This window comes from Haemaphysalis longicornis, unplaced genomic scaffold (assembly GCF_048455015.1).
Source record: "Haemaphysalis longicornis isolate Haplotype H1 unplaced genomic scaffold, Haemaphysalis longicornis Haplotype H1 scaffold_26, whole genome shotgun sequence".
Classification (NCBI taxonomy): Eukaryota; Metazoa; Arthropoda; class Arachnida; order Ixodida; family Ixodidae; genus Haemaphysalis; species Haemaphysalis longicornis.
Genome location: NW_027526319.1, coordinates 3,652,643 through 3,666,408, shown reverse-complemented (window position 1 = coordinate 3,666,408; position 13,766 = coordinate 3,652,643). Strand labels below are relative to the sequence as shown.

The 13,766-nt window shown below is 44.8% G+C and overlaps 1 protein-coding gene across 1 annotated transcript in view; it reads left to right on the top strand.

The window, feature by feature from the left end:
- LOC144172831 (glucose dehydrogenase [FAD, quinone]-like) overlaps positions 1-6,401 on the top strand; it is a 61,736-nt gene extending 55,335 nt beyond the window's left edge. Inside the window, exons 10-11 of the mRNA XM_077701455.1 lie at positions 4,847-5,066; positions 6,269-6,401. Of these exons, the coding sequence (XP_077557581.1) occupies positions 4,847-5,066; positions 6,269-6,401 (353 nt within the window). The remainder of the gene's footprint in view (positions 1-4,846; positions 5,067-6,268) is intronic.
- Positions 6,402-13,766: the final 7,365 nt, after the last annotated feature.

The following is a 13,766-nucleotide window of genomic DNA, read 5'->3' as shown; positions in this document are numbered from 1 at the left end:
GATAAAAATGCGGTCATGATCAGCTATGTCGCTTTCAACGACACGAGATATAGGCCGTGCTTTTAGGTTGCACAGAGCATGATTGATTAGCGAGTGGAATCCCCGCGGGGGTATCTTGTCGCGCAGTGAAATAAAAATTTAAAGCCGTAGCCTGTAAAATAGTCGGTATAGTCTTTTTAAACGCTAGAATGAATATCAAGTAAAATATGTGCATGTGCGCCATAATGATCCAGTATGAACAATTACAGCTGAAACTTTCCTAACTTATGCATTATTCTGAAAATGCAGGGCGTTGCATGTTGTGCCAGTTTCTTAATTATTTTGTAATTGTCTTATTTTATTTAGTTTTTTAAAATTTCGTTCGACAAATTATCTGCATTTACGCTATTATAGCGATTACAGGTGTACTTTTTGTGGAATCACGATTATTCTGGAAATGCAGGGCGTCGGTATGTTGTTTCATTTTCCGCCATTTTTTTATTCTTCTTATTTTCAATTTTTTTCAGACGTTTTTTGCGACAAGTTTTCTCCCTTTATACTATTATAGCGATTACACGTGGAACTTCCGCAATATCTGCATTTTTGTGCGAATGCAGGGCGTTACACGGTACTGGTTGTGGTGGTACTCGGTACAGAGTGCTACGCATTAATATCTAGAAATCTAGACTGGCGAAGATGTTTGGTAGCAGTCGTCCCACATTAACTTAGAACTGTGCTTAATATGTAGTCGGGAGTTCGACGGAATACCGCCTGGTCATGTAAAGGCATTTGTATAAAACGCAGGACACTTACCAATGTTGCAACAAAATTTACGTCATGCGCTCAAGGCTACTTAGTTACCTGCTGCTTAGGCATCATTCCGTTGTGGACGTCAACTTTGTTGCAACATTGGTCAGTGTCCTGCTTTTTATACAAATCTGTAAGTGTCTTCCACGCAACCTGGCCATATCAAACAGCAAATAATCCACCTGTAAAACGTCTTAACATCTACAACATAAAGACTCCACCTATATCAACCCACCTCTATCCGCCGCATCGTCAAGACTAACCGCACCAGGCGGATAGCCAAGATGCTGGAAGGTGTGCCGGTGGCCTTTGGCGCATACTTGGACGTATACAGCAAGTAAGTCGCACCCACACTGGCCACCGAGATCAAGGCCACCGATTCCCTCATACCGGAAGACATCTTTGACCCCGTGCTGCCAATTCTCTGAGTCAACTGTGCGGAGACAACGGCAACCTATGCCCTCTGAGCCCTGTGACCAGCCCCTACGAGATTTGCGACGCTGTACCGGAATATGGAGGCCCTACTCGAAAGGCGGCGCATCGTCCGGAAATCTTTCACGTCCATCATCGGGAACGATGAAGACCTCCTCCCAATGGAAAGACCACCAATAAGTAAGTTTAAAGAACTTCTTCGTAATTTGATTGAATATCGTGACGCACTGAAAGTGATCAACCGAGAAGTTCAGGACACCGTGGAAATTGATGAACTGGAAGCCGAGGTTGAAGATGCACACATGTTGGATGAATTAGTTTGCATGGCAAAGGCCCGGGCTGAGTTTAAAATGGTCGTAGCACAGAGAGCCCGACAAAACCTAATCGCATCCTACAGAGGTCAAAGCTACGCATCACTGAAAGTACACCGTCAAAATACGGAAGAATGCTTTGAAAATAGCTATACTTCAGACACGAATCAAGCAAACGGAGCAGTAAATTGCAAAGGCCAAGTTACGATGAAAACAAACATGAATTTTTAAGGTGCAACGACGCTTGAAACCGGTCATTTCATGTCTTATTGAGAAGAGAAGAAATACATCGAGGTTACCGCTGACAATAAAGAATGAGATCGAGGGGCAAGAATTCCTGCGACGGTTGAACAAGCGCAAGTGAATGGCATAAGCAACGCCTCGACCCTAGACAACATTTCATCACATGTGACACCCGAGGAACATTGCAGTCTTCAATCCCCTCAAGTGACCAGAGAAGAAATGTGCAAGGCTGAAGAACCCAAGCTGATTTGGAACGATTCGCCCGTCGAAGCCAGAAAGAAATGTTTGTTAAGGCGCGACTTACTTTGTCCTCCAGAGTTAACACGTATGGTTCACGAACATAAATGGTGCAAGCCCAGCAAAGTGAACACTGCTAAAGGGAAACGTCTGAAGACAGAGGAGCTGAAAGCTGGGTTGGATGATAATTTACCACCATTCCCAAAAATTCGGCGCCGCAAACAAACGTTTGCGGAAGGGAAGAATATCCGTGGGCACAGTTAGTTTTCAGTAAAAGGGCGTACAGTGCGCCGCGTGTCAAAACAGAGAGCTGTATTAGCCCAATTCAACGCGAATAATCTCCTGGGAAGGGAAGCCCACTTCCAAAATGTCCCATATGCACCAGGCCACCACTGAGAAAATGGCGTGAGATGGACACAGCAAGAAATAGGTGCAATCAAGACAGAGAAAAGGAGCTCAACAAGTCTCCCCGCAAGGCTGCATCTGGGGGCCGCAGTGGCTCGGGGCTTGGGTCCACCAACGCCAAGACATGGGTACCACCGGTGGAGATGAAAGGCGCGAGGTGTCCAATTCTTTTGGCTTGCATGGACTTGAAAGAAACTATCCATGGACTAAACAATTTTTGGGTGTGGACTCTGCTCATTCCGTGTCGCGCGGGGGAGGATGGTGTGAAAGAAGTAGCAATGTCCCTCTCGTGCCCCACTATCATCATCAGGAGTTCACAGCAATTAAGGAATCATCGAAGGGGTCTTGGCGGTTCCTCCCTTTGTCAACAATGCTGCCTGATCATCATCTCAACCCAAGATCAGCGACTGCTCTTTTTAAGGCCTGGAGTTCGGGTTCCATCCGTAAGGTCTAGAATCTCTTCCCCCTTTTGTCCAAACTTTCACTACGACTTGCTCAAAAGAAGTCTCCCTCCCTCTGTTTCTTTCTGTCGGGGTGTTTGTGCGTGTTTTACGAAACGTGACCTTCTGCATGAGCACGACGCTGGAAAATGAAATTTTCGACACTGACACTGTCACCTTCTCGCTCAAACTGCCCAACACCACACTGCCGCAGCCTATCACGCCCACATCCTAAACGAAAAAGTCTACGTTGCCTCAGCCTTTCCTATCTAGCGGGAATGAAAAACTGCTACAGCTAGTCGAGCGTTCGTCACCGGACTTCAGCCTTTGGAAACTATAAATGGTAAATTCATGAACTCCGTTACAAAACCCTCATTTGACGCTGAAGTAACAGTATCGCGTAACATATCTTAAGAACTAAACGTGGGGGTCATCTGCAACTTTTTGCATATCATATACAAGCCCTCCGGGCTTGAAGCAATGGAGGACCTAACTGACGGCCTTGATTTTGTCGTCGTCAGAAATATACTGTGCTCTCAACATTTGAAAATAACTTTTAACATAGCTATGCAGTTGGCATTTAATAAACGATTAAAAAAAGGAAACTTTGGGCCAGAAATCTTTCAAGGTACGTGATACGATATCATTGCAGCTGAATATTCTGGGAGATACCTTTGAAACAGATGAAGCCATATGCGTAGCTCAGAATGAAGAGCACCTAAATGCACATTTAAAATCCTCTGTTTACCTGGGAACTGCCATTGGTAGATTTTCCCTGCACTTTTGCAAACTGCTTCTACAAGCTACTGGCACGGAACAACTCCTCATAATCAATGGCCGGGTCTCCTCATAAGTAGATGTGCTGTAACGATCCCGCGAAAAAAATTACGCGAAGATTGTGCGCGATTATTAGCTTTCTCTCTAAACGACTAATTAGTACTAGCGTGCAAGTTGGTCACCTATATGCGGTATCCTGAAGACCAAGCTACAATGGGCGTGTCTAGAGGTATAGAAGGACCCCAGTCCCTCAGTCAAGCAAAGACATTGCGCATATAAGTTCCAGTTAGTCGGTGCCGTATTGCCGGTTGTGGCATCACCAGCACGTCGCGGAAGGAACCAGGGGGAAGACGTGCTCCTCGATGGCTGTAGTTGCGAAGGAACACTCCTCACTGGCTTCTTTGGGGTTTTGCAGTGGGGCACTTTAATCGACACTGTTTTCAGGTGCTGTTCCAACACTAAAGAATTGATGCATACAGTGTAAGCCTGGATTTCGTGGCCATACACTTAATCTTAGGTAAAAAACCGTCTCAGTTTCATACGATAATGATGCTCACAAAAAGTGGCTTCCCTTGCAAGGAAGCGAATCACGTGCCATATTTCTCGGAATGCTAATAGTTAGGCGACAAGATAAAGTGTACCTGGTTGTATAGGTTTTCTCCGGTTCTTAAAAGTGTGGTTATTGACTAGCTCTTTCATTCCAACATGCCTCTTCTTTTAGGTGAACTTAGACCAAATAACAAACAAAATGATCCTACTGTCCTTTACGGGACGTTTTTTTTTGCAAGCGCAAGCTTTGGGTCCGTTGTCATTACCTATTCTAACTAGATGTAATTACTCCAAGTTTAGGTAATTCGTAAATATTTCTGATAGGTGAGCCCTTCCGATTTTATATGCTACGATTGATTGATTGATTGTGGGGTTTAACGCGCCGACGCAACGCAGGCGATGAGGCGCGCCGTAGTGGAGGGCTCCGGATTAATTTTGACCACCTGGGGATCTTTATCGTGCGCCGAAATCTCGTACACACAGGCGTTTTTGCTTTTCGCCTCCATCAGAAAAGCGGCCGCCGCGGCCGTATATGCTACGATATGATACGATTACGGTACCACCTTCGTGCTTAACCGGCATGTGCCGCTATTGTACGTTTCATTGCAAAATGTGTCACCATAAAAATTCCCGTCTTGCTCCTGGCTTAATGCATCCCTCAAATAGGTGTAAAGCTGACCATTAAACTCATCGAGAGCCGTGCACTGAGAGCACTAGGAGTTGAGCTGTGGGATATACCACTGCAAGAGTGCGCTTCCGCGGGTCCCATTTGGAGTGACCCTTACATCGAGTGCTTGGTCCGGCACCTATCGCACACCACGTGGCACCCCTGCTGCACGTGTCCCATGGGCTCGGACGAGCGCGCTGTTGTTGACCATGAGCTAAGGTGAGCCCCTGTTGCGGGTACGTTGACTTAACTTAGTAAAGAATTGTGGTTGATTCCTCGGTCATAGGAATCGGTAAATCACGAAAGTGAAATATCCAGCAAAATCTACAGCTGAGCATAATTTCCGGGTCGGTGGCTGTCTTGTGGGTGTAATTGACGAGGGACGTCCTGCTGGCAGGTCGCCTCGGCAAAGGTATACTGGCGTGATTTCCGTGATGGGTATGACGTCAGTGAAATCTTGGTGTGTCCCGGAAAAAAGCACTTTCGGGTTAAAATATAAAACTCGAAAACGAACCCTACGTATACGTACTCTTTTGTTCTAAAGGTTGCTACCCCGCAAGAACACCCTGTGTGCAGGGTCCACCCACTCGTTACCGGCCGCTTGCTTCGTTGTACTGGCGTCACTTCCGTGATGAATATGAGCTCACTCAAGTGTTTGTGTACCCCGGAATAAAACACTTTCTTGTTAAAATTGCATTGACTCTTGTGCCTGGATAACTGGTTAAGCGTGAACACGAGGCAAGCTTGTGTTCCAGCTGAAACTGAAATGGGAGTTCCGTTCCGAAGACAATGCGTTACCAAAAAAAAAAAAAAAACAATCGGCAGAAATTTGGAGAATTGTCTCCTAATGCGTTGCATACTTGTGGCGCTTCTCTGCACTGCGAGTGCTTTAGCGCAAAAAATGACGATGACTAGCGAAACACATTAGAATAGTTCATTTTTTAGGCTTTCTTTTGCTTTATTTCTCCAAATGAAGGAAATTTCTTCAATTATAGGGTTGAAGTGTGTTTACTTCGCTAATTATGTTTTTCCAGAGCATACAAGATGGCAGAGTCAGTCGGTTTACGCTTGTTCTATGGGTATTTCCGACGTTCTTTTGCCCATTTTTGTGTAGTATTCAGTTTTTGGGGGAGATGTATAAGATGTTTAATTTTGATTTTGTAAGATCAGTATTTGAAAATTTTATTTTTATTCTATTCTTGTCGTTTTTAGAATTCTGCACGAATAATTATCTCTATTTACGCTTTATAAAGGTGACACTTTCGCCAAATCTGCAGTTGTCTGGAAATGTAGGGTGTACATGGCTCATCATTTTTTCAATTTTTATAAATTTTTATTTGTCTGTGGATGTTTCCCTGCTGACGGTTCTCGTTTATTTTTCCGCTCCGTGCCTCACCAATGTCTCCTTTTCTATATTGCAGGGTTCGCGGCCTCGAAGCTCTGCGAGTCGTCGACGCGTCAGTAATGCCGAAAATTGTGTCTGGTAACCTAAACGCGCCTACAATGATGATAGCCGATAAAGCCGCTGCTATCATCCTGAATAATAGTGATTAAGGAGACAGTGCATAGAAATTTCTTCTTTGACCGCTTTCCAGGGACAATGCTTGATACATAAACTTGAGAATTATAACCTATGTATTTAGGTAAAACTTATGCAACAGGCACTGCGGTTATACTTGTCGTTTTATTGCCGCGAACCTTGGCATATAAAGTACACGCAGCCAGGACCTTATTACACTGAAGATCTATTCCAGTATTCCAGGTGCAAATAAGCAAATCGAATAGTTTCTTTAATTTAAAGGGACACTGAAGTGAATTTGTCAAGCTCCCGTTTTTGCTTGCACTGCGTAGACTGGCTCAAATTAGCACACTTTTCATCGTTTATCCGGTTGACAAATCGGTAATTATTTTACAAAGCGCGAAAGAAGAAAAACTACCATGCGCGGTTTGCGGCGGCCGCACCAACTAAGGCTGTGACGTTGAGAGGAGGGGCGCCGTGATTGGACGATGCCCAAGGTTAGCAATCACACAAGCTTCGGTTTCGGTTTCGGTTCTGTAAAACATAACCAATGGCTTTGTTGGATGGGCATTCTCAATATCTCAGTAATCATCGTACCGCGCTTCTGCCATGCTGTCGGCTGTAAAATGCGTAAGATAAGCCTCCCAGGACAGCTTGGAATCGTAGCATTCACTACCCGAGGCCTACGCAGTGCATGAACGCCCTCCGCGTCCCCGCAGACGCTCAAATGCCATACGCTTTTCCCCATATTTGGAGCTTGCCGCACTCATGCCTGTATCGTAAAAAGCGTGCTCGCACCAGGCCAAGGGTCTGTTGATTCTGGCCTGTGCCCACTGCCTGCAAGCAGTCGGTGCTTATGGCAACAGCACGCCAACGAGAACTCGCTAGCGCGCCAGTGCCAGCCTGCGCGCGTTTTGGGAACTAGTTCGTGTAGCCATGAACGTTGCGGCCCCAAAAAAGGTGAACTCAATATAGAAAACCTCGGCGGAAAACAAAAAAAGTTAACTTACAAAAAAAAAGCACGTGCCCGCGGGGATTCGAACTCGTGACTCGCAAAACATTTGGAGTGAATTCCCAGCGCCCCAGACTGCTAGGCCACGGAGCGGCACGCGAATGGGTTGCTAATATATGGTATATATTGTACAACCGGTTTACACTTTTATTTAGTTTTGGCATTTCAAGCCGCTTAGGTGACTATTTGTTGTACTGCGATCGTGCAGTAAGCGTCGCCCGAGTTTCCACAGTAGCTCACGTCTAGCAATTGCATTTCGTAGACGGAAAAGCGTTCGCAGATGCGTAGTCGTGCTGCTGACCGCTGTGCTTGTTCGCCCAGCGCAAAAAAAGTGCTTCCCGCGCCCTAGTTTTACGCTGTACGGTAAAAATATCAGTTGATTTTATTTGCTTAGTACCTATATTGACTTCGCTGACTCTTCTCCCGCCTTCAAGAGGCCTTATATTTTCCTACTGGCGTACCAGTCAGCAAAGCGTCGCATGTGCAGCGCTTGTGTGAAGCGACCTTGACTTGGAGCTAGATACAGTGTACAAACAAACCAAGTAAAGAAAGGCACATTCTTCCATTCACAAACGTGTCCTGGCTTCGTTTCAACTAAGCGAACGAATTGCGACCAAGCAATTTTTTTTAACCTCCTTGATTGCGACGACCCGCCGGCGGCCGGCGGACGAAACGCTGGGCCGACTGACTCTGTCGGCCGGGGAGCCGTGCAGTAGCGCAGCCGTGGCGCAGCCAATTGCCAGCTCATCCCCTCCTGACGTCACCCGAAAACGCCACAGAAAATGGGCGAGCGTAAAGAGAGGAGGACAGCGTTTTCGAATTAGTTTTTCTACTAAATAAAATCGCGTAAACGCGCCTAGAGTGGTCGAAACGTGGCCTGGGGACTCCGGACTACAATTTGCGCTAGTAATCCCGCAATGTTTACATATCACTTCAGTGTCCCTTTAATGTTAATAAGTAGATACAAATGCATTGTAGCGCATTAGAATATGGAATTGTCTAAGCAGGTTATAGGTGGGTAAACCTAACAAACCATACAAACTGGTACAGCGGACTGCCATTCAAGTACTGATTTTAGAATGCATCTAAAATATATACTGAGAAAACGACCTCTCACGAGGGAGGTGTATTTAAAATTGCAAAAAAGAAAATCTGCTGGACAGCAACCTCTGCAGAAGGGAAGTTTCCCTATACCGTCGAATATATAAATATTGCCTTTAATTAATATTGTCATAGGTACGTCGGCTGTGTTCGTTTTATTTTATGTTAACTACGTATTTTGATAACCTTTCTGTGTTGCATTTACAACGCCTACCATGGTAACTAAGCTTTCGACGACGCAGTATATAGTCTGCAGGATCGTTCTCTTTCCGCAGTGCAGGAATGATGTTACGGCTGCTACGCCGTGTTTGATGTTGTCAAAAAGAGGTCAAATATCTTGAGACCACTAATAAACTGCAAAATTGCGGCCATCGCGTCACTGACTGTTTCTTGAGGGTGGACCAGATGTAACTAGTGCTTAACCCATGGATCAAACCAGTTCCTGCCCGCGTCGTAGTTCTCCGTTCCTCGAATAAACGTTTTCCTGTTTTACGCGTGGCAGCCCACATGTGACAAACGCGTTATCCATGTGTTGAGCATTGCGTTCTAATTTGATGAAATATGGTTTTCATGTATGGACGAGAAGGTCACCACACTTACACAAGGGACTCTAAGGATGGGAAACCTAGGATACTGAGAAACAATAGAGTGAAAAATCAAGTTTTAATTTCTAGCAGACTTTTCACCTTCCTCTATGCGAAACAGCACCGTAAAGGTCCTTCCAATATAAACGTTGTGGCGGCCGCCACCGACAGCTCTTCCTTAGTACATACACACTCCTCGCACATCATCAAAAGCAAGTGATGCAAGACAGATTTTAAGAAGAAAATAACTAATTTCTCTAAATTTTCTTTTTTTGCGTTTTTTGTCATGTAAAAGACCGCGATGGGCCATTTTTACCCGTGTGTTGGTTTGCCACCGAGTTCCTATTTTGGAGACAATTTTGGTTTTCTATTTTCGCACCATGTGGGAAAACAGTGCGACAGAGTGAACTTAATTCGAGCAGTATCTTCTGAACTATCGACTTTTCAACTCATGTTTTCTACTTCTGGCCGTCACATTCCCCTGCAATGCCGTTTTTTTCATGTAACCCTAAAGTAGAGTTTAGCACCAGTTTAAAGTTGATTTTGGAAGGACCGGCATGATCTCAGTTGAGCGATAACATGGGTGGGTCGGCGATGATGATAATAATGACAACGGTGGTGTGCTGGTTGGGATATAGGCTCTCGCGTTATCCGGTATCGTATAAGAATGTGGAGAGGTTTTGCAACTAACGAAAACCAACTTGTATCAAATAAATAATAAGCAGTTTCAAGCAGTTCTGAAGCACCCTAAATTTAAGAAGCAAAATGTGTAAGCAAATATGACCTGATGTTTTGTCACCGCGTTGGCGCCAGACATAGACGGAACAAGCACGCCAGCAAACAATTGACCTGAGTACATAGAAAACGCTTTTCAGCGGGATAGGCTACATTTGCTTGGCTAGTTTCGCAGTGTTCGCGCATGTAGTATCACCAGTGAGTGGATGGTACTTGGTTTCGTCGTTGGTAAACGCTTTTGTTTCGGTAGTGGCGTTGAAGACTTCACGCATCCCGTGTTACTCTACGGAATCTTACCCTGTGCAATGTATTACGGTGGATGGACATTAAAGCGAGGCAGTGCTCATATGCCGATATATGTTAGCCTACGTTGACTGTGATAAAAGGACGTTCTTCGGAGCTTTATTATACGAAGAAGGTAATAGTACCTGTATCCTATACAAACGCTGTACCTTTTTGTGCACACAAGCACGGCAGGAACGATGGTAATGCATATTGGCGGTGAGATGTTGAGTGGCGCACCCTGGCTCTGACGTCGGCTTAGGTATTTGCGCTGGTGTCGTCTGCTACGCTCCTCTCGTGAGGGGCAGCAGTGCCTGCGCTAGAAATCGCCCCTTTGATGCTGTAGTGCATGAAAAAGCGTATTTCTAGTAATGCAGTTATTGTTGCCAGATTCTGACACATCTAAATTATTTCGAGCTGTATTTCCCAAAAGTTTGCACCGCAGGGGCACAGAGAGAACAACTTTCTTCGGAGTGTCGGCCAGAAGATCGTGTGTAGCTCGTCCTTTCTAGCTTATTCGCGAGGTTCAGTGCTCAGAGCTCCTCGGTAAGTATTCCAAATGCGTGGACTTCCCTGCAGTATTTCTGAGATGCTCGTTTGAATACTCAACAGTCTAATGCTACTTACAAAGCCATGGGCCCGCACACACGCATCGCACAGCAGGAAATTAACTGGCTGTCTTGTATTTTTTTCGTTTTCGTTGACTTGTTTCAGATGAATTTCGTTTTGTGCCTAACGCATTAATATTTCTGCACTGTCACAAATGTCTTATTAGTAGGTTCGGGGATGTTTGGAGGCTCACAAGGTTCGTGTGGATATTTTCTTCAGGCTTTAAGGCATACAGTATCTTCTTCGGAAATTGGCTTTCGTAATGGCTGCGTACAACAAGGTGCATATCCGCAGCGTGCATTGTTTAGTCACATGCAAATACAATGAGGCGGTTTGTGCTACACCACCGTGATCGCGCGACCCATGTACGTGCAGCATGCAGCGTGTGGTGAGCTTCTGTGGCGCGGGATTGGCATAGTGCCCTCGCTCTCACTGTTTCCCCATTCGCAGTTTCACCATACTTTCCTCGTCCGTTTTCCTTCTGTCTTCGGTGTGTGTTTCATTCGCTCGCTTACTAAGCATGGTGATGCCATGAAACCACAGTAGCGTACGCTTAATTACCGCGCACTTGCAAAAAGCATTGCAAACGAGTGTTCGGAAAACTGCTTTACGCAACACATATAATCGAACCGCGAACGCACGGTTGCAACTCCGTCGTTGCGAGCATCCCCTAATTCTCGCTTCGCTTGACATCGCTCGCCGGCGGTACAAGTATCAGTTTCGGTTGTCGGTTGACCCCCTAACTTCAGAACGAAATTTTGAATAAGTGGGTTGACATACAATATGGTACATACGGTAGTCAGGCAGAACGGGGATGTATTCATGGTGACGCACACATCCGTAATTGGCGTATTCATGGGAGGTAATACATAATCCGTTATCAATAAGATAGGCGGCCTGAAGGACTTGAAAAATTACAGCCCGATCAGCTTTCTGTTAGTCGTGTACAAGGTACTTACTTACCAAGGTAATCGCAAACAGAATTTCTGCCACCTTTTATTTCAGTCAACCTAAAGAACAAGCAGTGTTTCGTGAAGGCTATTCAACAATGGACCATATTCACACGATCAATCATGTGATAGAGAAGTGCGCGGAGTATACTGAACCCCTATATATAGCCGTAAAATACCTTTAAGAAAGGGCGTCAGACAAAAAGACACAATCTCTCCACTGTTATTCACAGCATGTTTAGAAGTATTCAGAACATTGGATTGGGAACAGGTGAGAGTAGGGGATAATGCAGAATATCTCAGTAACCTCAGATTTGCTTATGACGCTGCCTTGCTAAGTGATTCGAGGGACAAATTGCAAAGCATGCTTAGGTCACTGGACAGAGTAGGACCATGGGCCCAAAAATAGTATGCAGAAAACTAAAGTAATGAAAAAAACCTCGGTACAGCACAGCGGTTTGAGATAGGTGGCTAGGAAGTGTAAGTGGTAAGCGAATGTACCTACTTAGGCCAAGTTGTGAACCCAGGTCCCAACCATGAGGCAGAGATAATTAGAAGCATAAGTATGGGGTGCAGTGTTTTCGGCAGGCATTCTCAAATAATGAATGACAGCCTACCATTGTTACTGAAGAATAAAGTGCATGACTGCTGCATCTTACCGTTACTCACCTACGGTGAAGAAGCTTTGAAGCTCACTCAGAGGGTTCCACTTGTACATTTCGGAATAAATTTGAATTTGAATTTGAACTAAATTGAGCAATGGAATGGAGCAAGCTATGGAACGGAAGGTGATAGGTGTAACATTAAGGGACAAGAAGAGAGGGGAGTGCGTCAGACAACAAACGCGTGTGAAGGATATGTGAGTAGAAATTAAGACGAATAAATTGACGTGGGGAGGGCATGTAATGCGAAGACAAGAATAAGGGTAAAAGAGTTGATCCCTACAGAAGGCAAGCATGGCAGGGGGTGGCAGCAAGTCAGATGGGCAGATGAGATCAAGAAGTTTGCGGGGATAAATTGTTCTTAGTTAGCACAGGAGCGGGATATCTGTAGATTATTGGGGGATGCCTTTGCTCTGCAGTGGGCGTAGGTAGGCTGATGATGATGACGATGGCACATCCCAAACAGCTATACCAAAACGGATTCGAGAGATCAAAGCAATAATTAGTGACTGAGTATTAACGACAGCTAAGTTTTAACAAAATATTTGGTGACATCCTCGAGAATGTGGTTGCTAACATATTGTCCACGGTGGCAAAATAATGCAATTACTTCGTAGCATTTATTGGCTCCTGTAATATTTGCTTATGCTACTACTTCTGAAAAAAGTACAACACAGGCATATTGAAACACGTGGTAATTTAATGGGCGGAGGTGGCTCACCGGTACGCAGGCCCAAATTTAAAAGATTTGCTCTGAGGTTGACGGGAAATTCTAGAGGTGGGAATGCGATATCAAGAACAAAAACAAAAAAAATGGGAGAAAGTACATCCGACAATCAGTCATGCCTTTGGCGGTTGCTTTATCTCTAGGACAGGATAAGGGCTGGGCGAGAAAGTAGGTGTTAAACCACCGCTACTTCGTGGTTTTCCCTAATATCCAGCCTAATTGCTTACTTCTGGATTTATAATTGCTCAACTTTTATTCGAAAAAAGTAGTAGATTAAGTGCACCGCAATTGTGTTTAGATTTTATGGTCGCTTTAAACTACAAAACATTCTCTTCGCACTTTGAAAATATTGTAACCCACCAAACCAGTTCGAGAAACAGTTTAAGATTACGAACATGTTCGTGAAACGGATCGGGTTGTGTTTTGGCCGAAACGGAACTGAACTGGAACGAAATAACTCCACCCGAACCCGAACCGTAACCAAACCGCTATTTTCTTCGGTTCAACCCACGGCGTACAAAATACAAATAATACAAATACAACTAACCAAATACAAGAAATACACAAAATACATGTGCATGCAACATTAGGAGCAGCGATCATAGCATGGTAAGGTGCAGAAAAAGGCTGGACCTCAAAAAAAAGAGAAAGAAGGTAACAAGCCAATAGTAGGAAATCAAGCGTCACGTCTATGAGGAAACACGGAAATTTGGGCTGGTTGCTATATCATGGAAAATT